Genomic DNA, 26,211 nt, shown 5'->3' on the forward strand with positions numbered 1-26,211 from the left:
CCAGTACATCAACACAATGAGATGCCAAACACCATCTGGTGGGTAGGCCCGACACACCCAGGCACATCAGAAAGGATATTCACGCTCTCTAGGAAGAGGTCCAACGATACAGGAGAGAACCCCCAGATCAACACGCATACCAAGCAGGTTTGAATAGCATTCGCACGGACGCAGTTGTTAAGGCCTTAAGCAAATATACACTCAGAATATTGCAGTGGCCTAAATTCTTATTGGGCAAAGATCGATCGCACCGTGCATTACATCTGTCCAGCATGCGGCATGGGCCCGCACGCCACACTGCACCTTTTCGATTGCCCAAACCTCTTTATCTAACTACAATTAACCTGTGGTTACATCCCATCGAAACAGCCACTTTCCTGGAACTGGAGATAAACCCAGAGCCAGATTGAGCAGAGGAACGAACATGCAATAATAAACACTGCTACAACAACAATGGTCTAAGTGATCAGTTTAAAAGGAAAACCATCTCTAGTCAAACAAAAATTACACTCTACCCGACACTGACACTCCCCTTACTTATGTAGGGATCCGAAGCATGAGTGCTTGCGAAAGATTTATGGAGCAATTGAATGTTATTAATATAGTAAAACGTATCGGGATTCTTTAAGAACTCAGACAGTTTAGGATATATAATTTTGGAATGTGGATACTGGAGATCCGCCACCAGATAACTGAAATTATTCACACTTGGACATATTCGCGTTGCTACACAACATTACATATTGTCTGAAGCGGATCGTAGTCTTAACATGGGTAGGGTCTAAAAACATTTTTAATGTAATGTAAAGAAGTAACCCTCAGGCGGAGGTTTGGAATATCGACGTTAAAAATCTTTCAACAATAACCAAACCAACGAAATGAAACCTTCTTTTCCGCTTTCCTTCAATTCTGTGTATTACATCTAAAAATCTTATTCATTATCCCCATCTTCAATCGTAACCCCAAATAATATGCATACTTTTTCCCAATTTCCAGATGTGTTCATGAGTATATGGATATATACTCAGAAGTGCAATCATCGGAACCAGCAGAACTGATAAACTCACCATTTGGTGGCCGTTATTGTGGTACAATACCACCCCGACAACGCATTTCCATGTATCGTGCCATAGCTATTTCATTTTTTACCAATAAAAATCTAACAACACCGGATCTATTCGAAGGCACTTTTAGATTTATAAATGCATGTAAGTATGCTGAAGCAGAGGATCCAAGGAGCCAGCCCATTAACATCATTACCATTTTCCCCCGCAATAACTTACATGATTTTTCTTCTATTCTTTTAGCGGAATATGAAATTGGTATACCCATAGCTGGTTCACCATGTTCCTATACAATAACACCCAGTTTGAGTATAAATAAGACGGGCGTCTTAATATCGCCCACATACCCGGGTGCCTATCCCAAGGATATGTCGTGTACATATCAATTTTTGGGTGAATCGAATCAAAGAGTTCGTTTAGAATTTCGTGATTTTGATCTATTTTTTGGTGGACCACAGTGAGTACCATTAATTGCTGTCACTCACAAATTGTGAGCGAGAGAGAGAGCCGCCAAAGCTACAAAAGAGCTTAACCCTAAAGTATATTTTCCAAGAAAAAATATACTTTAGCTGATAAAGCTTTACTTTCCATTACAAAATTATTAACAAAATTCTTTCCTCGCTTCTTTTTTTTTTTGTTTTGTTTTTCTTTCTCCTCTATCATCTCCTTCAAACAAATAACTCAATCTCAATCTGTCTGTCAATGTCAATCTGTCTATCAGCTGCCCATTCGATTATGTTAAAGTTTACGATGGTCCCGACAATTCATCAGCATTAATTGGTACATATTGCGGACAACAAAGAAATTTAGTTTTATATTCGAGCGAATCGAGTCTCTTTGTTCACTTTTTTACATTATCGCGCACTGCAAATACCCAAAATCGTGGTTTTAAAGGAATTTATGAATTTAGTGAAAGTTTTGTTAAATTAGATTTTATACGTAAGTATTGAACAACTTAATTCTATTGTGTATATTTATGTATGTATATTTGAAATTTGTTTATGTATTCAAATTATTTAATTTTTGTTATTATTTTATATGGCGTTAATTCAAGTTAATATGAAAAATGACTTGTATCAGGAAGATTTTAGAGAGGATTCAGTTTTTTAGGCATCGTTGCCAACAGTATTGAAAACTTAAAAAAAAAAACAAATAAAAACGTTTCAGTCAGTTTTGCCGACAGAACTATACCCTCAGCCTTTGTGAATTGAAACTTTCATCTATATACAATATTGAATCTAATACCGTATACGCATATTTTGTGGCCCTTTTTGGAAGTATGAACTTTCCGGCAAAAATATATATTTGGTTTGAAGCTCAAAAGCGGAGGATGTATTTGAAGGAATGGACCGACATAGTCCATTTTGGAAGTGGATCTTATTTTGGAAGTCATTCCTTTCCATAGATATCGTGCCCACCTGTCATTTCAGTTCGGCACTGTATCATTTAGAGATTTTGGGCCACTATACCACAAAAAACATAATAGCTTTGTTCCTTCACGTTAAAGTTTCTTCAAGTTTGACCAGTTTTACCATTTTTAACTTAGAAAGCGTCCCTTAACCCCAAAAAGTAGTAAAACTGCAAGCAAATTTTAAGAGAGTGAGAGAGGCGAGATAGCCTATTGGCTTTCTCTTTTACTACTTTCTACTCGACAAATTTCGTTGTGTAAAAATTGGAAAATCTGTCAAACTGCTGATTTGATATTTATTTGACAATTAAGGGAAAAGGAAAAAAGAAAACCACGCGCTTTGTCAAAGCAAAATAAAAAGAAATAAAATAAAATAATAAAAATAAAAAATAAAAAAACAGTGAAATTTATTTTTTGTTATTTTTTTAAGCATCCATGTTTGTTCTTTGACATTGCTGCCAAATCTACTATTTTTCCGTTTCTTTACTTTTATGCAAAACTTGTTACGTAAGAGCAATTTTCTCAGTTTTCTGAGAGAAGAGAGAACTTCTCTCTTTTGCTACTTTTACTATTAAAAAAGTAAAGGAACATAGCTAATATCACTGTAAACAGGACCACATTTGTATAATTTTCCAAGGGATCTTCCTGAACTGATGCTAAACTGCATTTAAGCAAAAATGTTGAACTTTTGTGGGGGAGCTACCCTAAGGAGAGGACTGATATGGACTATAAAACTACATTTGGAGATCCTCAGTTCGGACGACTGCTCCGTTCAACAGATATAACGCGTACAATTCTAGTGACATTTTTTAACTCTGGGTGGTGTAGGAAGGTGAGCACGATATCCAAATTTTGGACCGAATCGGCAGAACCGTTCGAGAGTTATCTGCGCTCCAACTACTTCACATGGTGCCATAAGGGATTTTTACACCTTTCAGGCTGTTTTCTCAGGAAGTATGAACTTGCCCCATGATAAAGCTTGTACCATCGTAACGTGGGAAGCGAATTCGAGAGCAGGTCCTAAACTGAACTTTTCTGAAATTATGTGTGGGAGGTACCCAAAGAAGTGCACCGATAGAGTCCATATTGGAACCTCATCTACATACGTCAGGTAGAAATTTCACGATGTGCAAAATATGGACACAATTGATTGCTCCCTTCAAGAGATATCAAACAAAACAACATTGTTCCACAACATCCCATACGGGACAAGGGACACTTCTCTCATATCAATGAGTGCACCCCGATTCATATTTAGCTCAATGATATGGGACCTACTGTTTATCGCCGAGTCCAAACGGCGTGTCCTAAGACACCACTTATAGAGAAGTTTTTCAAGGCTGAAATACTCAGGAAATGTCGCCAACATTACTGAGGGGTATTTTGCCACCGTTGAAAAATGTTTGGTGTTGCCTGGCCGGGGAATCGAACCACCGACCTTCTGCGTGCAAGGCGGGCGTGCATACCATTGCACCACGGTGGCACCCAAGAGATATCGTACATACAAATTTTCCGAACATTTTTGAACTTTTGTGGGGGGGAGGTACCTGAAAGAGTGGACCGATATGGCTCATCTTCGAACTTAAACTAAGTTTGGACAAAATATTACGAAGGCTTGGACAATAAATGTGGTCTTTAGAGCAATTTCGTGAAAATTCACATTTGGCCCCATACAAATCTTAAAATGTTACAAAATCCGACAACTGCAGCTTAAAGCGTTCTGATGCTTACAACCTACTGAGGGAGGATCGCACCAGAAGTATTGGAAGGGGATTAGCTTTCCTATTGCAACAATCTATTCAATGCATACATCACGTTCGGAGAGGATCATATATCCCCATAACTGCCTTCTTCAGCAGACCGCTGAACGCCGCACTTACATAAGCAATGGGAAAACTAATTGGCCTAGTTTCAAAGAGTTCACTAATCACCGCCTAAATTATATGTCCATCCCTTCTGATGTTTATAAAACAGAGAAGACGCCCCTAGACATCATCACCGCTGCAGCCGCTAGCTATATACCTGCTGGTCGAATACCCAGAAGATGCGACGGGATTAGCAAATGAGCGTGATGAGCTTGGCTGACACTGGAAGTTAACAGGTTGGTTGGTGAGCATAAACGGAACAAGTGGATAAAACATCTGAAGAGTTGCAACATTGGAGCCGGGGCAAGTGTGGACAACGGATAAATCTCTCTCGAACTCTGGAAAGGAGGAAGATAGGACCTCAGTCACGTTTGGTGACGTTACGCTGACTGATTCGAGGAGGTTAGGAAGTTTCAATCGACAGTTTGTAGAGCAGCCCGGGAGTGACAGGACGAAAAGAAGAGTACTACTCTCCCTGAACTACTACAATTTACAATGGATGATGCTGGGAATACCATCAGGAACGTTGGGCAATGATGAAATCTGCACGGTAATGCTGAAACAGTTGGGTGCGCCGGGAGTCGAGCATTTCACCAAAGTTCTCAACCTGTCGCTAGCCAACCATATCATCACCGAAGTCTGGAAATGGGCAGGGTGATCCCGTTGTGAAGACAGGCACGGATGCCAGCAAAGGTGAATTATACAGACTGCTTTAGTTTTTTTTCGCCCGTAGCCAAAAATTCTCGAGTGTTTATTCCTCCCCAGCTTCAGAAATAGCTATGCAGTTCCCGATCCTCAACATGGGTTCCGTAAGCAGAACAGCGATGTACTCCATCTCCACACCACCCAAATCGTCACCGAAGTCTGGAAATGGGTAGGGTGGCCCAGTTCTGAAGCCAGGCAAGGTCAGCAAAGGTGAATCGTTTAGACTGACTTAGTTTTCTTCGTCCGTAGCAAAAAATTCTCGAGTGTTTATTCCTCCCCAGCGTCAGAAATAGCTATGCAGTTCCCGATCCTCATCATGGGTTCCGTAAGGAGAAAAGCGATGTACGCCATCTCCACACATATTAGTCGAGGACTGAATCAGAGCAAACCGTGCGATAGGACATTGTTGGTGTTGATCCTCTTATTAAAAGCCTCTGATACTGTCAAGCACTCTACGCTGTTTAAGGGCGTTGAGCAGAGACTCCCCTCCGACGTTGGATGGCAGTCGTTCGTGGACATTCGAAATAAAGTCGAATCACCGTAGAATGAAACATGGAGTTCCCCAAGGTGGGGTAATATCTCCGGAACTGTATTCCACCCCCTTCAGACTCAATGTCGTCTGGCATTACGTATGTCAGATGGAATTACGTATGCCAGGTGGAATTCTGCTACCATCAACAATGACATTTACATCAGTAGTCTGTCCAAGATTGTGCAATCATCTTGGACAGACCACTGATGTAAATGTCATTGTTGATGGTAGCAGAATTCCGACCACTACCTATTTGTAGGGGTCACATTTGAAAGCATGTTTACGTTGCCCGTGCATGTCACAGCTACCTGCGACAAGCTGGGATATGGGAACAAACTCCTCAAGTCACTTGTGGTGCAAAAAGAAAAGAAACCTTGTTGACCACACATAACACGATAGGTCGGTCTGTGGAAAGCTTTGTGGTCCCAGTGTGGTCCGCGAATATAAGAGCCCTAAGAACTGCGACAAGATGCCCCCTCATGTCTTCAGTGGACCACCTACATGAGGAGAAAAAGATTCTTCCAGTACAGTAACACAATGGCATGCTCTTGTTGCAGTACTTGCTTGGGTGTTACCGTGAGAGCCATAGTAATCACCATATGGTGGATTGGTCACCCCTCACGCATGTCAGGAGGGATCTTCATGATCTAGAAAGAGAGGTCCAATGTTACAAGAGAGAACCCCTAGATCAACAAGCCTATCAAGCAGGTTTAAAAAGCATTCACACATGTGTAGTCGCAGATGCCATAAACAGCAATCGTGTGAATATGGTCCTCGAAGAACAGCTGAGGAGCGTCAGCTGCGACGACAAACCAGACTAGTTTTGTCTCAACTACACAGGAGACTCATACCTCTATAGTTGGCCGAACCCATTCTGCGTTAGATCGCATTTTTGCTAAAAGGAAATGTTCCGAATTGATGTTCGTTCCTCAAATCTACCGTGTATCACAACATCTAAAAGCAATCCTAGCAGCTTTAAACTGTACCAGATGATCAGAATTGATGCAACACTTTTCACACTTGATATGTAGTTTGGACGGTAGCACCTTATTCCCAAGTCCCTGCAACCAGGCAAGTCCCCAATTTGTTCTTATAGAGTTGTTGTAGAAGTAAGAGCTTTGCAGTAAGACATTTCTTTGTGCACTCCTCAATATTCCTTCTCCAAGTAATAAAAGGTCCAGGATTACACCGTAATAATTAGCTTCGAGAAAAAGTTGTAATCCAAGTCCATCCGAAAAATGGTGACTGAAAATCGGGAAATTTGTCTATCCTGGTCATGAGCCCAACCAGATAGTTATAGCAGAGAACCTTGCCTCAGGTCCGAAAAGGTTAGCAAACATTTACCACTTATTAGCACTGTAACATCATCAGCATAAGGCATCATCGTATTTTTCAATTGGTAGAAACACTCAAGACTTTCTTTTATTACCAGAAGCCAGGGAAGGGTTGAGAGAACACCACCCTCCCCCCTTTAGGCTGAAAGTCTTGGGAGGGTAGAAAATCTGACTATCACATGTTCATCTTTTTCAGTGAGAGATTGATAATGGTTTCATGATTGCAGGTCACCATCAAGATCCAGAGTTAGACCACGTAACGTGGATCCTTAGATAATATTTTTCGAAACCTCTATAGACTCATTAAAACAGACCCAAGATATGCGCTTAGGTTTGTTTTGTCGGTGGCAAATTTTATAACAAATTCCGCAATTCTACTATTTTGAATTCTCCAAAAGTCAACTTAACTGGAACCAGTAAAGAAAGGATTAAAGTCGGCCGGGGCCGACTATATGACACCCTACACCACTGTGAATATGTAAAATATATATTGGGAAATCTGAACCGATTCTAAAATAACACTGTGCAACATTTTTAAGGTGATCTTGTGCAAACAATTCGAACTGAGGATTTTTCGAAAGTACAGACCCAAACGACAAGAAAACCTAGTTGGGTTTTGTTGTGTCAGATCCAGCTGGGATTTTATGGTCCCATCTAAACATGGTTAAATATTGAGTTTTTAAAGAAATTCGGGGCTATATCTCTGAATCCAATGCGAAACTTCTTCTTCCACAATTTTTATACATTTCGCACCGTATCTACACAACTCTTCAGAACATGTCATTGTTGTAAAATGCTTCTATGCCGTTGTTTTCAGTACATTTTCAAACGATGATTTAATAAAAATGTCAATAATGTAGTGAAATCCGAAATTCGAGAATAAACTGTTGGCGTGAACTGTGTTTGAAATACGTGTTGTAAAAGATATGATGCAAAATACCGCTGAAACAACATGAAGTAAGCATTTTAGAGTTTCAAAATATTCTGAAGAATTGTTGAGAACTTTATTTGAAAGATTTTTGCAAAAGGTTACTTGGTTCAACTCCCAATAGTTTACCCAATACTGACCAGAATTTCAGCAATTATGTAAAATTTTCTATATTTTATAGATTTTGATGCCTTAGATGGAGTTTTTCTTATGTGGTTTTTTCAAAAGATAAGTTCTACTAGATTAGGGCTACAATATTGCTAAAGACGGCAAGGCCAAATTCTTATTCGTTTCTGAGATAAAGGCCTCATAAATGCAAAAAAGTGTAGATTTAGCCCCGTTTAGATGATGCCATAAAATCCGAACTGTATCTGGCAGGACAAAACCCTACTAGGGTTTTTGTAGTCTAAATATGTACTTTCAAAAAATGCATACTAGAAGTTGTTTGCATTTTCAGTGTTGCATAGTGTAATTTAACAAAAGAAAGTTCTTTGGGCTTTTGAAGCATTTAAACACTTCAAATCATGCTTGATCTTGCATAGTAATTTAGCTGTTTGCAAAATATGGTCCCTGTTTGTTATTTAATTTTTTTGTGTAAAAATTGTTTAAGTTGGGAAGTCAAATTTTTTCTCGAAACTGTTTTTTTATACCCTATACATGGCACAATTACCCAGGTAGTGGCATCGTAAAATTTTGAATATGTTATGTCAAAACTTTCTTTATGTTGTTGGGAAAATTACAACAAAAATAATTTTTTTATAAAGGGATTTGACTTTTCATATTCGATCAGCTGGTGTGATACCACTACCTGGTAGTTCTGTCATGACCCTATACCACAATGTGGAAAAGGGTATTATAAGTTTGTTTTGGTAAAAATTCATGTAACACCGCGAAATATTCGTCGGAGACCCCCAATGTGGTATATCAATCTTCATATCTCGACAAAATAAAGCGATTTTGAGATGTGTGTCCGTCCGTCCCTCCGTCCGTCCGTCCGTCTGTCCATAATAAATTGTAAACACGCTACAGGCCGCAATTATGGACCGATCGTCACGAAATTCTGTATGGAGGTCGGGTTCAGATCAGAATAGATCCCTATTCTTATTGTTGATGATCGCGAAATATTTAGCGGGTGAAATGGACCAAAAACATAATATTTATCCAATTTTCTAGCGGCTCTGTATGTCTCAATAATAGTCCGATCAACGCATAATTTTAAATAAGGTAAGAGTATATCACAAAGGAGAAGCTTGCAATTTGAGATGGCGATCGGATAATATTTAGAGGGTTATATGGACCAAAACTTTTGTGTGAAAATTGTGAAAATTTTTAATATACAGCTTATATTTTAATTCCTGGAAGTGACATTCCGGACAAGTGAGATATACTTGAAAGTGGAACGCTTGACCTTTAAATTGATGCCAATTATGTTGGTGTGCATGATCAGATAACAGAGTTACAGCCTAATGTATTCCGTTATTTGTTTGTAGTGTAATAATAAACTCGCTAGAAGTCGCAATTATACATCAATGGCCACGAAATTTTGTACCGGGAAAGAGTATAGGTCGAAAAAGATGCGTACAATTTTGAATGCTGATCTGATATTCTTTAGCAGGTGAAATGAACCATTACTTTTGTATGAAAAATATAAAAATTTTATTTTTGGTCGATATTTTAATTCCTTGAGGACATATGGCGAATAACAAAATTCTTTTACAATTCCATTTGAAAAAAATTAAAATTTTTTTTTACGAGAACATCTACGATTTTTGGTACAGAGGTAAAGGAAAAAAATCCGGTTTCAAATCTGCTCGCGTTCACGAAATTGGCCAATGCGCGCAAAAGTTATAGCGGTTTTTATTCTCATATAAAGAAAAAATATTTAAAAATATCTTTTTTGTTGTTATGAGAAAATGTATGCATAAATCGTTAACAGCAGTCCATATCTATTCGTAGATGTTTAAATAGTTATTAAATTTATTATTATTTTCGCGGAAAGTCAACAAATATTAAAAAAATTTTGAAGTAAATCCAAATTATCCTGTCCCAGAATCCGTACAAACCCTCAAAAAATAAATTAAAGAATATTGCGGAATCTAGACAATGCGTAGAAAAATATGATACCAAATTTATAGAGATTGGGTACGTAAATTGCATATTATAGCAACAACAAAAGAGAAAAACTTATTGTTGGAAAATATTGTTGCAAATATTTTTTTGGTTTGATTCTAAAAATTAGAAAAAAATATTTGGGAGTTCTCCAACTATTTTGCTAAAATCCCATAGAATAATGAATGTATACTGTTAAAACTTCATCAACATATATGGTTTACCATCGCGAGAGTTTAACTGATTACTGTGATAACTTATAAGGGTAGGAAATTAAGAGTAATATTGAAATTACAATCATTCAATTAATATTATAATTAAAAAGCCTGTCATTCGCGAATTAGTTAAAGTTGGTTGATGCGCATCCGTTTTTGGATACAGCGAATCAATCTCTGTCAAAATTTATGCATATTTCGATATTTCACTCAGGGGCCATTGTGTGCCACCAGTTGCATCATACACTGCAAAAAACCTTAAAGTTGGTAAAAGTCGCGCAATGTGCATACGATTTTGATGCGCATCCGGTTTCGTCAGCGCCTATCAAAAATACGTCCAAATATACCAATTTTAATTAGATTCTTCAAGAACCGCGGATGTGCCTCCACATTATATTTTTGGTGAAAAACCCATATTACACGCGAATCTCTGTAATTTATGACACGCGTTTTCGCAAATATTATAATCGCGTATAAAGGATTCCATTTACGTAAAAAAATTTCAAGAAAATCGCGGTTTAGTACGCGGATTTGTCGAAATAATTTTTTGCTGCTTTTCCTATTTTCAGGGTATCTATATCCGCGGTTTTAGTGGATGGATTCGATCGCGGAAGGTCTCATTAAATCCGTCGCGTAAAAAAACTAAATTCACGCGGGGTACAAAGGAAATTGAATGGCACTTGTAAATTTTAAACGCAAAAAAAAGGTTTTTTAAAAAAAATCACACATCAAATATTGGCCTTTAGACTCCAATTACTAGGATGCTGTAAGGAGCACACTCATGAGATATGCATTAAACGACGTAGAATCACGAGTTTTATAATCCTAATGTGAGTTTTGAATATTATCTTGTTGCGCGTCCGAATTATTAAAACAATTCAAAAAACCCCGAAATTCCGGCTTCAAAATGTCAGCATCAATTTTAGGTGGATGCAGTGGATATATCGAAAAATGATACACTGCTATCATATTGCCCATGAAGTATTCTTTGAGTCTTTCTTTGGGCATATGTCTATAAAATGTAAGGTTAAGCCTAAAATCGGAAGGGAGCATAAAAAAACTTGTTGGCTTCAACCCATTTTTACCTATTTTTCTACATTGATGCCAACACAGCTTCCACGTAAATTAATTTTAATGGCCGACCTTATGGGATTCCTCCTAAAACACTTCAGTTTAAAGAATGTATATCATACTATATAGAATATGTTAACAGTTCGCGAATTCTGAAAGGGTGAAACTCGGATTCATCGATTGTAAAAAAAATTTTGTTTTTCGCCATATATATTTCGCAAAGTAGCCCACATATGGAAAATAAACTACTGACCTTTCCTCTGATGTAAATTGCAATAAAGTGTTTGCTAGATAACGGGCCTACTGTCTAATATATAATTGGTTCTGTGTAGAAAACCACATTTTTATCCCATGCTACTTATTGTCTCTCCAAAAGTTTATGTAACACCACGAAATATTCCTCCTAGATCCCTTATTTGGTATGCCAAAATCCATATCTCGACTAGATAAAGCGATTTAGTGATGTGTGTCCGTCCATTAAAAATTGTAAACAAGCTTAAGGCCGCAATTATGGACCGATTGTAACAAAAATTTTTAAGGAGGTTGGGTTCGGGCCAGAATAGAAAGGAATAGTTTTTGGTGATGATCGTGAAATGTTCAGGAGATGAAATGGACCAAAAACAAAATTTTAACCAATTTTGTAGCGGCTCTGTAGGTCAAAATAATAACCCGCAAAATTTTAAACAAAGTTTGAGTTTATGATGAAGAAGAATCGTACAAACCAACGTGAAGATCAGATAATACATAGCGGGTTAAATGGACTGAAACTTTTGTGGAAATTGGTAAAAATTTCAATAACGTAGCGGTTGAACAACGGAAGAAGTAGACTACATAAGTGGGTTTCATTACATTTTAGTTTGTGTGAACTAAATTTTCCTTTCCTGCTACAAAAATGTCTTTATCGTGCTAGATAACTTTTTGGTTTTGGTCATAAGTATTATACATTACATCTCTGATATTTGATAATTAAATTTTCACAATCATTGAAAAGAAGTTCCGTGGAGAGCGATTGTCCAGGGATAGTGGTATAGGGTATCCCATGGTCGGCTCCGTCCGACTATAGACTTTTCTTACTTGTTTCTAGATGTGTCACTCTTTGAGTAAATGAGCGATATGTATAAAGAAAACGGTTCGAAGTGAAAATATTTACAGTTCTAATTAAAATTTAAGTTCTTTTCAAGTTTTCAGCATATTTTTTTGGAGTGAATTTTGATTTACATTTTATAGCTTACTGTATGTGTTTGTTATTATTGAACGAGATATCAAAAGGTCCAGACCGCTGAGGAATTTTGATGTGTTACTATAAATTTCAATTTTGTTTAATTTTTTGTTTCAACGGTTATTGGTTAATTTTTTTAAAAATTCTGTAGCAAAACAAAACTTAACAAAAACCACTACTCTTTTTCGTCCTATCTACATGGAAACTTTTTCAAAACTTTCAAACCCCCTCAACAACTTGTGCCAAACACATGATCTGAACTTTTCCAAAAAAAAAAAAACAAAATCAACTACTCTCTACCACATAAACAACAACAACAAAATTTCTTATCATCGGTCTTCCTTCGCTATGAATCAAAACAAAAACATAAAACAGGAGAAAATGATGGCATTCACATACGTGGCTCCGAATGTGATCAAAAGATTTTATCTAAAAAGGAATCCACTGGTTTTGTTCTATCGCCAAATTATCCCTATCCCTATATACCAAAGACAGTTTGTAGGTAAGTAAAAAAGAAACGAACAATAAACGATGGGTCTCAAGAGGAGCTATGTATCATAAAATCCATTCCCATATTCTGTTTCCTAGATATTTCATTTATGGTATGCAAGATGCCCAACATTTGGAACGGGTACGTTTGGAATTTTTGGCATTTAATATACCAAAAGTTGAGCATAAGGATAAGAGCGAGTAAGTGTAGTCCGTCCACCCCATATTGTTTGGAACAATTTTCAATTTCAAATGTCTTTTTCAGATCAAACTGTACCGATGGCTATTTAAAGGTCTATCTAAAGGGCCAGGAGACTGCCGATGCCTATGATAAATTCGACTATGAATTGTGTGGCAATGAAACTCAACGTGTTGTTAGTGATGGTCCCCGTCTGGCCATGGTCTTTAGTTCGGGTGAACTGCAAGGTCGAGGTTTTAAGGGTAAATATACATTTGAAACTGAGTACAAGATACCAGGCACAGCTGCCCCCGATGGCACCTGCAGCTTTACCTATGTCAGTTCATCGAAAAAACGTGGCGAATTGAACAGCCCCCGCTATCCATCGAATTATCCCTCGGATACGAATTGTTCATATCTGTTTTTGGCCGAAGCCAATGAACAGGTGACAATTGTATTTGATCATTTTAAAATAAAGGCTGATGGAAATGCAAATGTAACAGCTGGGGCATATGGGTAAGTATCGGGAGGGACCCACTACCTTCAGACATAACCTTCTCAATTATCCATTATTTCTCTTCCTATAGCTCTGTTAACTGTTTTGAAGATTGGTTGGAAATGTATGTCGTCTATCGGGATAATAATGATCGTTTTCTTGGTCGCTATTGTGGTATGACAGCACCCGGCCCCGTCGAGAGCCCAAGGGGTGCGGTTGGCTTGCGTATTACATTGCATACCGATCAAGAGAATGTGGCCAGCGGTTTTAAGGCTCGTTATTTTTTTGAAACTGCCAAGAGTGAGATAGGCGACTGTGGAGGCAACTTTTCCAATGAAGATTCAGGCATTATAACATCGCCCAACTATCCAGCCGGTTATAAGGCACCAGGACGTGGCATGGCTTCGATGGCCTGTAATTGGTTGATGACAGCCAAACCGGGCTATAAACTTTCCATACATTTTGAACATTTCTCATTGGAGGGTGATCCAGCAAGTAAGTGGAAAAAATTGGCGAAAGGAGACGTATTATTGGAGGCCACTTATTGACAATTTTCTTTATAATTTTATTAACAGATCGTGGTTGCCCTGCTGCTGTTTTGCGTCTTTGGGTAAATGTGGACTCTGATCAACCGCCTTTGGAATTGTGTGGCGAAAAACCACCCATGGAACAATGGCATTATATTTCTACGGGACAAACGGCTCGTATTAGTTTTACCACCAGTGATAAAACTGTTGGTGCACCGGTATGTATGGACAAGTATTGATAGGTTAGATATAAGTCAGGGGCCCAGATGTTTTTGAAGGTTTCTAGAAGCAATACAATTTGTGCAATAAGCAATGATTTTTGTAGATTTTCCGGAACAACCATAAAGGACAATAGGCGTGGATTTTTTAAACATTGATTTAAGCAACCATAATGGACAACAGGGTTGGATTTTTTAACGATTTTTTCAAGCCACCATAGTGGGCAATAGGCGTGGATTTTTACAGATTTTTCAAGCAATCGTAGTGGACAATAGGCGTGGATTTTTTAAAGATTTTTTCAACCAATCAAAGTAAACAAAACGCGTGGATTTTTTAAAGATTTTTTCAACCAACCAAAGTGAACAATAGGCGTGGATTTTTTAAAGATATTTTCAACCAACCAAAGTAAACAATAGGCGTGGATTTTTTCAACCAACCAAAGTGAACAATTGGCCTGGATTTTTTAAAGATTTTTCAACCAACCAAAGTAAACAATAGGCGTGGATTTTTTAAAGATTTTTTCAACCAACCAAAGTGAACAATAGGCGTGGATTTTTTAAAGATTTTTCAACCAAATAAAGTGAACAATAGGCGTGGATTTTTTAAAGATTTTTTCAACCAACCAAAGTGAACAATAGGCGTGGATTTTTTAAAGATTTTTCAACCAACCAAAGTGAACAATAGGCGTGGATTTTTTAAAGATTTTTTCAACCAACCAAAGTAAACAATAGGCGTGGATTTTTTCAACCAACCAAAGTGAACAATTGGCCTGGATTTTTTAAAGATTTTTCAACCAACCAAAGTAAACAATAGGCGTGGATTTTTTAAAGATTTTTTCAACCAACCAAAGTGAACAATAGGCGTGGATTTTTTAAAGATTTTTTCAACCAACCAAAGTGAACAATAGGCGTGGATTTTTTAAAGATTTTTCAACCAAATAAAGTGAACAATAGGCGTGGATTTTTTAAAGATTTTTTCAACCAACCAAAGTGAACAATAGGCGTGGATTTTTTAAAGATTTTTCAACCAACCAAAGTGAACAATAGGCGTGGATTTTTTAAAGATTTTTTCAACCAACCAAAGTGAACAATAGCCGTGGATTTTTTAAAGATTTTATCAACCAACCAAAGTGAACAATAGGCGTGGATTTTTTAAAGATTTTTTCAACCAACCAAAGTGAACAATAGGCGTGGATTTTTTAAAGATTTTTTCAACCAAGCAAACTGAACAATAGGCGTGGATTTTTTAAAGATTTTTTCAACCAACCAAAGTGAACAATAGGCGTGGATTTTTAAAAGATTTTTTCAACCGACCAAAGTGAACAATCGGCGTGGATTTTTTAAAGATTTTTTCAACCAACCACAGTGAACAATAGGTGTGGATTTTTAAAGATTTTTTCAACCAACCAAAGTGAACAATAGGCGTGGATTTTTTAAAGATTTTTTCAACCAACCACAGTGAACAATAGGCGTGGATTTTTTAAAGATTTTTTTCAACCAAGCAAAGTGAATAAAATGCGTTGAATTTTTAACGATTTTTTTCAACCAACCAAACTGAACAATAGGCGTGGATTTTTTAACGATTTTTTCAACCAACCAAAGTGAACAATAGGCGTGGATTTTTAAAAGATTTTTCAACCAACCAAAGTGAACAATAGGCATGGATTTTTTAAAGATTTTTTCAACCAACCAAAGTGAACAATAGGCGTGGATTTTTTAAAGATTTTTTCAACCAACCAAAGTGAACAATAGGCGTGGATTTTTTAAAGATTTTTTCAACCAACCAAAGTGAACAATAGGCGTGGATTTTTTAAAGATTTTTTCAACCAACCAAAGTGAACAATAGGCGTGGATTTTTTAAAGATTTTTTCAACCAACCAAAGTGAACAATAGGCGTGGATTTTTTAAAGATTTTTTCAACCAACCAAAGTGAACAATAGGCGTGGATTTTTTAAAGATTTTTTCAACCAACCAAAGTGAACAATAGGCGTGGATTTTTTAAAGATTTTTTCAACCAACCAAAGTGAACAATAGGCGTGGATTTTTTAAAGATTTTTTCAACCAACCAAAGTGAACAATAGGCGTGGATTTTTTAAAGATTTTTTCAACCAACCAAAGTGAACAATAGGCGTGGATTTTTTAAAGATTTTTTCAACCAACCAAAGTGAACAATAGGCGTGGATTTTTTAAAGATTTTTTCAACCAACCAAAGTGAACAATAGGCGTGGATTTTTTAAAGATTTTTTCAACCAACCAAAGTGAACAATAGGCGTGGATTTTTTAAAGATTTTTTCAACCAACCAAAGTGAACAATAGGCGTGGATTTTTTAAAGATTTTTTCAACCAACCAAAGTGAACAATAGGCGTGGATTTTTTAAAGATTTTTTCAACCAACCAAAGTGAACAATAGGCGTGGATTTTTTAAAGATTTTTTCAACCAACCAAAGTGAACAATAGGCGTGGATTTTTTAAAGATTTTTTCAACCAACCAAAGTGAACAATAGGCGTGGATTTTTTAAAGCAACCAAAATGAACAAAGGGCGTGTATTTTTTTAATGATTTTCAACCAACCAAAGTGAACAATAGGCGTGGAATTTTTAAAGATTTTTTCAATAAAGCAAAGTGAACGATAGGCGTGGATTTTTAAAAGATTTTTTCAACCGACCAAAGTGAACAATCGGCGTGGATTTTTTAAAGATTTTTTCAACCAACCACAGTGAACAATAGGTGTGGATTTTTAAAGATTTTTTCAACCAACCAAAGTGAACAATAGGCGTGGATTTTTTAAAGATTTTTTCAACCAACCACAGTGAACAATAGGCGTGGATTTTTTAAAGATTTTTTTCAACCAAGCAAAGTGAATAAAATGCGTTGAATTTTTAACGATTTTTTTCAACCAACCAAACTGAACAATAGGCGTGGATTTTTTAACGATTTTTTCAACCAACCAAAGTGAACAATAGGCGTGGATTTTTAAAAGATTTTTCAACCAACCAAAGTGAACAATAGGCATGGATTTTTTAAAGATTTTTTCAACCAACCAAAGTGAACAATAGGCGTGGATTTTTTAAAGATTTTTTCAACCAACCAAAGTGAACAATAGGCGTGGATTTTTTAAAGATTTTTTCAACCAACCAAAGTGAACAATAGGCGTGGATTTTTTAAAGATTTTTTCAACCAACCAAAGTGAACAATAGGCGTGGATTTTTTAAAGATTTTTTCAACCAACCAAAGTGAACAATAGGCGTGGATTTTTTAAAGATTTTTTCAACCAACCAAAGTGAACAATAGGCGTGGATTTTTTAAAGATTTTTTCAACCAACCAAAGTGAACAATAGGCGTGGATTTTTTAAAGATTTTTTCAACCAACCAAAGTGAACAATAGGCGTGGATTTTTTAAAGATTTTTTCAACCAACCAAAGTGAACAATAGGCGTGGATTTTTTAAAGATTTTTTCAACCAACCAAAGTGAACAATAGGCGTGGATTTTTTAAAGATTTTTTCAACCAACCAAAGTGAACAATAGGCGTGGATTTTGTAAAGATTTTTTCAACCAACCAAAGTGAACAATAGGCGTGGATTTTTTAAAGATTTTTTCAACCAACCAAAGTGAACAATAGGCGTGGATTTTTTAAAGATTTTTTCAACCAACCAAAGTGAACAATAGGCGTGGATTTTTAAAAGATTTTTTCAACCAAGCAAACTGAACAATAGGCGTGAATTTTTAAAAGATTTTTTCAACCAAGCAAACTGAACAATAGGCGTGGATTTTTAAAAGATTTTTCCAACCAAGCAAACTAAACAATAGGCGTGGATTTTTAAAAGATTTTTTCAACCAAGCAAACTAAACAATAGGCGTGGATTTTTTAAAGATTTTTTCAACCAACCAAAGTGAACAATAGGCGTGGATTTTTTAAAGATTTTTTCAACCAACCAAAGTGAACAATAGGCGTGGATTTTTTAAAGATTTTTTCAACCAACCAAAGTGAACAATAGGCGTGGATTTTTTAAAGATTTTTTCAACCAACCAAAGTGAACAATAGGCGTGGATTTTTAAAAGATTTTTTCAACCAAGCAAACTGAACAATAGGCGTGAATTTTTAAAAGATTTTTTCAACCAAGCAAACTGAACAATAGGCGTGGATTTTTAAAAGATTTTTCCAACCAAGCAAACTAAACAATAGGCGTGGATTTTTAAAAGATTTTTTCAACCAAGCAAACTAAACAATAGGCGTGGATTTTTAAAAGATTTTTTCAACCAAGAAAACTGAACAATAGGCGTGGATTTTTACAAGATTTTTTCAACCAAGAAAACTGAACAATAGGCGTGGATTTTTAAAAGATTTTTTCAACCAAGCAAACTGAACAATAGGCGTGGATTTTTAAAAGATTTTTTCAACCAACCAAAGTGAACAATAGGCGTGGATTTTTTAAAGATTTTTTCAACCGACCAAAGTGAACAATCGGCGTGGATTTTTTAAAGATTTTTTCATCCAACCACAGTGAACAATAGGTGTGGATTTTTAAAGATTTTTTCAACCAACCAAAGTGAACAATAGGCGTGGATTTTTTAAAGATTTTTTCAACCAACCAAAGTGAACAATAGGCGTGGATTTTTTAAAGCAACCTAAATGAACAAAGGGCGTGTATTTTTTTAATGATTTTCAACCAACCAAAGTGAACAATAGGCGTGGAATTTTTAAAGATTTTTTCAATAAAGCAAAGTGAACGATAGGCGTGGATTTTTAAAAGATTTTTTCAACCAACCAAAGTGAACAATAGGCGTGGATTTTTTAAAGATTTTTTCAACCGACCAAAGTGAACAATCGGCGTGGATTTTTTAAAGATTTTTTCAACCAACCACAGTGAACAATAGGTGTGGATTTTTAAAGATTTTTTCAACCAACCAAAGTGAACAATAGGCGTGGATTTTTTAAAGATTTTTTCAACCAACCACAGTGAACAATAGGCGTGGATTTTTTAAAGATTTTTTTCAACCAAGCAAAGTGAATAAAATGCGTTGAATTTTTAACGATTTTTTTCAACCAACCAAACTGAACAATAGGCGTGGATTTTTTAACGATTTTTTCAACCAACCAAAGTGAACAATAGGCGTGGATTTTTAAAAGATTTTTCAACCAACCAAAGTGAACAATAGGCGTGGATTTTTTAAAGATTTTTTCAACCAACCAAAGTGAACAATAGGCGTGGATTTTTTAAAGATTTTTTCAACCAACCAAAGTGAACAATAGGCGTGGATTTTTTAAAGATTTTTTCAACCAACCAAAGTGAACAATAGGCGTGGATTTTTTAAAGATTTTTTCAACCAACCAATGTGAACAATAGGCGTGGATTTTTTAAAGATTTTTTCAACCAACCAAAGTGAACAATAGGCGTGGATTTTTTAAAGATTTTTTCAACCAACCAAAGTGAACAATAGTCGTGGATTTTTTAAAGATTTTTTCAACCAACCAAAGTGAACAATAGGCGTGGATTTTTTAAAGATTTTTTCAACCAACCAAAGTGAACAATAGTCGTGGATTTTTTAAAGATTTTTTCAACCAACCAAAGTGAACAATAGGCGTGGATTTTTTAAAGATTTTTTCAACCAAGCAAACTGAACAATAGGCGTGGATTTTTAAAAGATTTTTTCAACCAAGAAAACTGAACAATAGGCGTGGATTTTTAAAAGATTTTTTCAACCAAGCAAACTGAACAATAGGCGTGGATTTTTAAAAGATTTTTTCAACCAACCAAAGTGAACAATAGGCGTGGATTTTTTAAAGATTTTTTCAACCAACCAAAGTGAACAATAGGCGTGGATTTTTAAAAGATTTTTTCAACCAAGCAAACTGAACAATAGGCGTGAATTTTTAAAAGATTTTTTCAACCAAGCAAACTGAACAATAGGCGTGGATTTTTAAAAGATTTTTCCAACCAAGCAAACTAAACAATAGGCGTGGATTTTTAAAAGATTTTTTCAACCAAGCAAACTAAACAATAGGCGTGGATTTTTAAAAGATTTTTTCAACCAAGCAAACTGAACAATAGGCGTGGATTTTTAAAAGATTTTTTCAACCAAGAAAACTGAACAATAGGCGTGGATTTTTAAAAGATTTTTTCAACCAAGCAAACTGAACAATAGGCGTGGATTTTTAAAAGATTTTTTCAACCAACCAAAGTGAACAATAGGCGTGGATTTTTTAAAGATTTTTTCAACCGACCAAAGTGAACAATCGGCGTGGATTTTTTAAAGATTTTTTCAACCAACCACAGTGAACAATAGGTGTGGATTTTTAAAGATTTTTTCAACCAACCAAAGTGAACAATAGGCGTGGATTTTTTAAAGATTTTTTCAACCAACCAAAGTGAACAATAGGCGTGGATTTTTTAAAGCAACCAAAATGAACAAAGGGCGTGTATTTTTTTAATGATTTTCAACCAACCAAAGTGAACAATAGGCGTGGATTTTTTAAAGATTTTTTCAACCGACCAAAGTGAACAATAGGCGTGGATTTTTTAAAGCAACCAAAATGAACAAAGGGCGTCTATTTTTTTAATGATTTTCAACCAACCAAAGTGAACAATAGGCGTGGAATTTTTAAAGATTTTTCAATAAAGCAAAGTGAACGATAGGCGTGGATTTTTAAAAGATTTTTTCAACCAACCAAAGTGAACAATAGGCGTGGATTTTTTAAAGATTTTTTCAACCGACCAAAGTGAACAATCGGCGTGGATTTTTAAAGATTTTTTCAACCAACCAAAGTGAACAATAGGCGTGGATTTTTTAAAGATTTTTTCAACCAACCACAGTGAACAATAGGCGTGGATTTTTTAAAGATTTTTTTCAACCAAGCAAAGTGAATAAAATGCGTTGAATTTTTAACGATTTTTTTCAACCAACCAAACTGAACAATAGGCGTGGATTTTTTAACGATTTTTTCAACCAACCAAAGTGAACAATAGGCGTGAATTTTGTAAAGATTTTTTCAACCAACCAAAGTGAACAATAGGCGTGGATTTTTTAAAGCAACCAAAATGAACAAAGGGCGTGTATTTTTTTAATGATTTTCGACCAACCAAAGTGAACAATAGGCGTGGAATTTTTAAAGATTTTTTCAATAAAGCAAAGTGAACGATAGGCGTGGATTTTTAAAAGATTTTTTCAACCAACCAAAGTGAACAATAGGCGTGGATTTTTTAAAGATTTTTTCAACCGACCAAAGTGAACAATCGGCGTGGATTTTTTAAAGATTTTTTCAACCAACCACAGTGAACAATAGGTGTGGATTTTTAAAGATTTTTTCAACCAACCAAAGTGAACAATAGGCGTGGATTTTTTAAAGATTTTTTCAACAAACCACAGTGAACAATAGGCGTGGATTTTTTAAAGATTTTTTTCAACCAAGCAAAGTGAATAAAATGCGTTGAATTTTTAACGATTTTTTTCAACCAACCAAACTGAACAATAGGCGTGGATTTTTTAACGATTTTTTCAACCAACCAAAGTGAACAATAGGCGTGGATTTTTAAAAGATTTTTCAACCAACCAAAGTGAACAATAGGCGTGGATTTTTTAAAGATTTTTTCAACCAACCAAAGTGAACAATAGGCGTGGATTTTTTAAAGATTTTTTCAACCAACCAAAGTGAACAATAGGCGTGGATTTTTTAAAGATTTTTTCAACCAACCAAAGTGAACAATAGGCGTGGATTTTTTAAAGATTTTTTCAACCAACCAAAGTGAACAATAGGCGTGGATTTTTTAAAGATTTTTTCAACCAACCAAAGTGAACAATAGGCGTGGATTTTTTAAAGATTTTTTCAACCAACCAAAGTGAACAATAGGCGTGGATTTTTTAAAGATTTTTTCAACCAACCAAAGTGAACAATAGGCGTGGATTTTTTAAAGATTTTTTCAACCAACCAAAGTGAACAATAGGCGTGGATTTTTTAAAGATTTTTTCAACCAACCAAAGTGAACAATAGGCGTGGATTTTTTAAAGATTTTTTCAACCAACCAAAGTGAACAATAGGCGTGGATTTTTTAAAGATTTTTTCAACCAACCAAAGTGAACAATAGGCGTGGATTTTTTAAAGATTTTTTCAACCAACCAAAGTGAACAATAGGCGTGGATTTTTTAAAGATTTTTTCAACCAACCAAAGTGAACAATAGGCGTGGATTTTTTAAAGATTTTTTCAACCAACCAAAGTGAACAATAGGCGTGGATTTTTTAAAGATTTTTTCAACCAACCAAAGTGAACAATAGGCGTGGATTTTTTAAAGATTTTTTCAACCAACCAAAGTGAACAATAGGCGTGGATTTTTTAAAGATTTTTTCAACCAACCAAAGTGAACAATAGGCGTGGATTTTTTAAAGATTTTTTCAACCAACCAAAGTGAACAATAGGCGTGGATTTTTTAAAGATTTTTTCAACCAACCAAAGTGAACAATAGGCGTGGATTTTTTAAAGATTTTTTCAACCAACCAAAGTGAACAATAGGCGTGGATTTTTTAAAGATTTTTTCAACCAACCAAAGTGAACAATAGGCGTGGATTTTTTAAAGATTTTTTCAACCAACCAAAGTGAACAATAGGCGTGGATTTTTTAAAGATTTTTTCAACCAACCAAAGTGAACAATAGGCGTGGATTTTTTAAAGATTTTTTCAACCAACCAAAGTGAACAATAGGCGTGGATTTTTTAAAGATTTTTTCAACCAACCAAAGTGAACAATAGGCGTGGATTTTTTAAAGATTTTTTCAACCAACCAAAGTGAACAATAGGCGTGGATTTTTTAAAGATTTTTTCAACCAACCAAAGTGAACAATAGGCGTGGATTTTTTAAAGATTTTTTCAACCAACCAAAGTGAACAATAGGCGTGGATTTTTTAAAGATTTTTTCAACCAACCAAAGTGAACAATAGGCGTGGATTTTTTAAAGATTTTTTCAACCAACCAAAGTGAACAATAGGCGTGGATTTTTTAAAGATTTTTTCAACCAACCAAAGTGAACAATAGGCGTGGATTTTTTAAAGATTTTTTCAACCAACCAAAGTGAACAATAGGCGTGGATTTTTTAAAGATTTTTTCAACCAACCAAAGTGAACAATAGGCGTGGATTTTTTAAAGATTTTTTCAACCAACCAAAGTGAACAATAGGCGTGGATTTTTAAAAGATTTTTTCAACAAACCAAAGTGAACAATAGGCGTGGATTTTTAAAAGATTTTTTCAACCAAGCAAAGTGAACAATAGGCGTGGATTTTTAAAAGATTTTTTCAACCAACCAAAGTGAACAATAGGCGTGGATTTTTAAAAGATTTTTTCAACCAACCAAAGTGAACAATAGGCGTGGATTTTTTAAAGATTTTTTCAACCAACCAAAGTGAACAATAGGCGTGGATTTTTTAAAGATTTTTTCAACCAACCAAAGTGAACAATAGGCGTGGATTTTTTAAAGATTTTTTCAACCAACCAAAGTGAACAATAGGCGTGGATTTTTTAAAGATTTTTTCAACCAACCAAAGTGAACAATAGGCGTGGATTTTTTAAAGATTTTTTCAACCAACCAAAGTGAACAATAGGCGTGGATTTTTTAAAGATTTTTTCAACCAACCAAAGTGAACAATAGGCGTGGATTTTTTAAAGATTTTTTTAACCAACCAAAGTGAACAATAGGCGTGGATTTTTTAAAGATTTTTTCAACCAACCAAAGTGAACAATAGGCGTGGATTTTTTAAAGATTTTTTCAACCAACCAAAGTGAACAATAGGCGTGGATTTTTTAAAGATTTTTTCAACCAACCAAAGTGAACAATAGGCGTGGATTTTTTAAAGATTTTTTCAACCAACCAAAGTGAACAATAGGCGTGGATTTTTTAAAGATTTTTTCAACCAACCAAAGTGAACAATAGGCGTGGATTTTTTAAAGATTTTTTCAACCAACCAAAGTGAACAATAGGCGTGGATTTTTTAAAGATTTTTTCAACCAACCAAAGTGAACAATAGGCGTGGATTTTTTAAAGATTTTTTCAACCAACCAAAGTGAACAATAGGCGTGGATTTTTTAAAGATTTTTTCAACCAACCAAAGTGAACAATAGGCGTGGATTTTTTAAAGTTTTTCCAACCAACCAAAGTGAACAATAGGCGTGGATTTTTAAAAGATTTTTTCAACAAACCAAAGTGAACAATAGGCGTGGATTTTTAAAAGATTTTTTCAACCAAGCAAAGTGAACAATAGGCGTGGATTTTTAAAAGATTTTTTCAACCAACCAAAGTGAACAATAGGCGTGGATTTTTAAAAGATTTTTTCAACCAACCACAGTTAACAATAGGCGTGGATTTTTAAAAGATTTTTTCAACCAACCAAAGTGAACAATAGGCGTGGATTTTTTAAAGATTTTTTCAACCAACCAAAGTGAACAATAGGCGTGGATTTTTTAAAGATTTTTTCAACCAACCAAAGTGAACAATAGGCGTGGATTTTTTAAAGATTTTTTCAACCAACCAAAGTGAACAATAGGCGTGGATTTTTTAAAGATTTTTTCAACCAACCAAAGTGAACAATAGGCGTGGATTTTTTAAAGATTTTTTCAACCAACCAAAGTGAACAATAGGCGTGGATTTTTTAAAGATTTTTTCAACCAACCAAAGTGAACAATAGGCGTGGATTTTTTAAAGATTTTTTCAACCAACCAAAGTGAACAATAGGCGTGGATTTTTTAAAGATCTTTTCAACCAACCAAAGTGAACAATAGGCGTGGATTTTTTAAAGATTTTTTCAACCAACCAAAGTGAACAATAGGCGTGGATTTTTTCAACCAACCAAAGTGAACAATAGGCGTGGATTTTTTAAAGATTTTTTCAACCAACCAAAGTGAACAATAGGCGTGGATTTTTTAAAGATTTTTTCAACCAACCAAAGTGAACAATAGGCGTGGATTTTTTAAAGATTTTTTCAACCAACCAAAGTGAACAATAGGCGTGGATTTTTTAAAGATTTTTTCAACCAACCAAAGTGAACAATAGGCGTGGATTTTTTAAAGATTTTTTCAACCAACCAAAGTGAACAATAGGCGTGGATTTTTTAAAGATTTTTTCAACCAACCAAAGTGAACAATAGGCGTGGATTTTTTAAAGATTTTTTCAACCAACCAAAGTGAACAATAGGCGTGGATTTTTTAAAGATTTTTTCAACCAACCAAAGTGAACAATAGGCGTGGATTTTTTAAAGATTTTTTCAACCAACCAAAGTGAACAATAGGCGTGGATTTTTTAAAGTTTTTCCAACCAACCAAAGTGAACAATAGGCGTGGATTTTTAAAAGATTTTTTCAACAAACCAAAGTGAACAATAGGCGTGGATTTTTTAAAGATTGTTTTTCAACCAACCAAAGTGAACAATAGGCGTGGATTTTTAAAAGATTTTTTTCAACCAACCAAAGTGAACAATAGGCGTGGATTTTTTAAAGATTTTTTTCAACCAAGCAAAGTGAACAATAGGCGTGGATTTTTTAAAGATTTTTTCAACCAACCAAAGTGAACAATAGGCGTTGATTTTTAAAAGATTTTTTCAACCAACCAAAGTGAACAATAGGCGTGGATTTTTAAAAGATTTTTTCAACCAAGCAAAGTGAACAATAGGCGTGGAGTTTTAAAAGATTTTTTCAACCAAGCAAAGTGAACAATAGGCGTGGATTTTTAAAAGATTTTTTCAACCAAGCAAAGTGAACAATAGGCGTGGATTTTTAAAAGATTTTTTCAACCAAGCAAAGTGAACAATAGGCGTGGATTTTTTAAAGATTTGTTTTTTTTTAACATACCAAAGTAAACAATTGGTGTGTATTTTTAA

The 26,211-nt window shown here is 35.3% G+C and overlaps 1 protein-coding gene across 8 annotated transcripts in view; it reads left to right on the forward strand.

The window, feature by feature from the left end:
* LOC141389216 (cubilin) overlaps positions 1-26,211 on the forward strand; it is a 689,676-nt gene that overhangs the window by 635,364 nt on the left and 28,101 nt on the right. For all 8 annotated transcript variants that reach the window (XM_073960431.1, XM_073960432.1, XM_073960434.1 and 5 more), the window contains 8 exons: positions 997-1,208; positions 1,308-1,521; positions 1,786-2,003; positions 12,826-12,952; positions 13,039-13,140; positions 13,205-13,633; positions 13,705-14,108; positions 14,189-14,358. In XM_073960431.1, the coding sequence (XP_073816532.1) occupies positions 997-1,208; positions 1,308-1,521; positions 1,786-2,003; positions 12,826-12,952; positions 13,039-13,140; positions 13,205-13,633; positions 13,705-14,108; positions 14,189-14,358 (1,876 nt within the window). The remainder of the gene's footprint in view (positions 1-996; positions 1,209-1,307; positions 1,522-1,785; positions 2,004-12,825; positions 12,953-13,038; positions 13,141-13,204; positions 13,634-13,704; positions 14,109-14,188; positions 14,359-26,211) is intronic.

The sequence above is a fragment of the Musca autumnalis genome, unplaced genomic scaffold, assembly GCF_047663935.1.
Source record: "Musca autumnalis isolate F117 unplaced genomic scaffold, ASM4766393v1 scaffold_1, whole genome shotgun sequence".
Classification (NCBI taxonomy): domain Eukaryota; kingdom Metazoa; phylum Arthropoda; class Insecta; order Diptera; family Muscidae; genus Musca; species Musca autumnalis.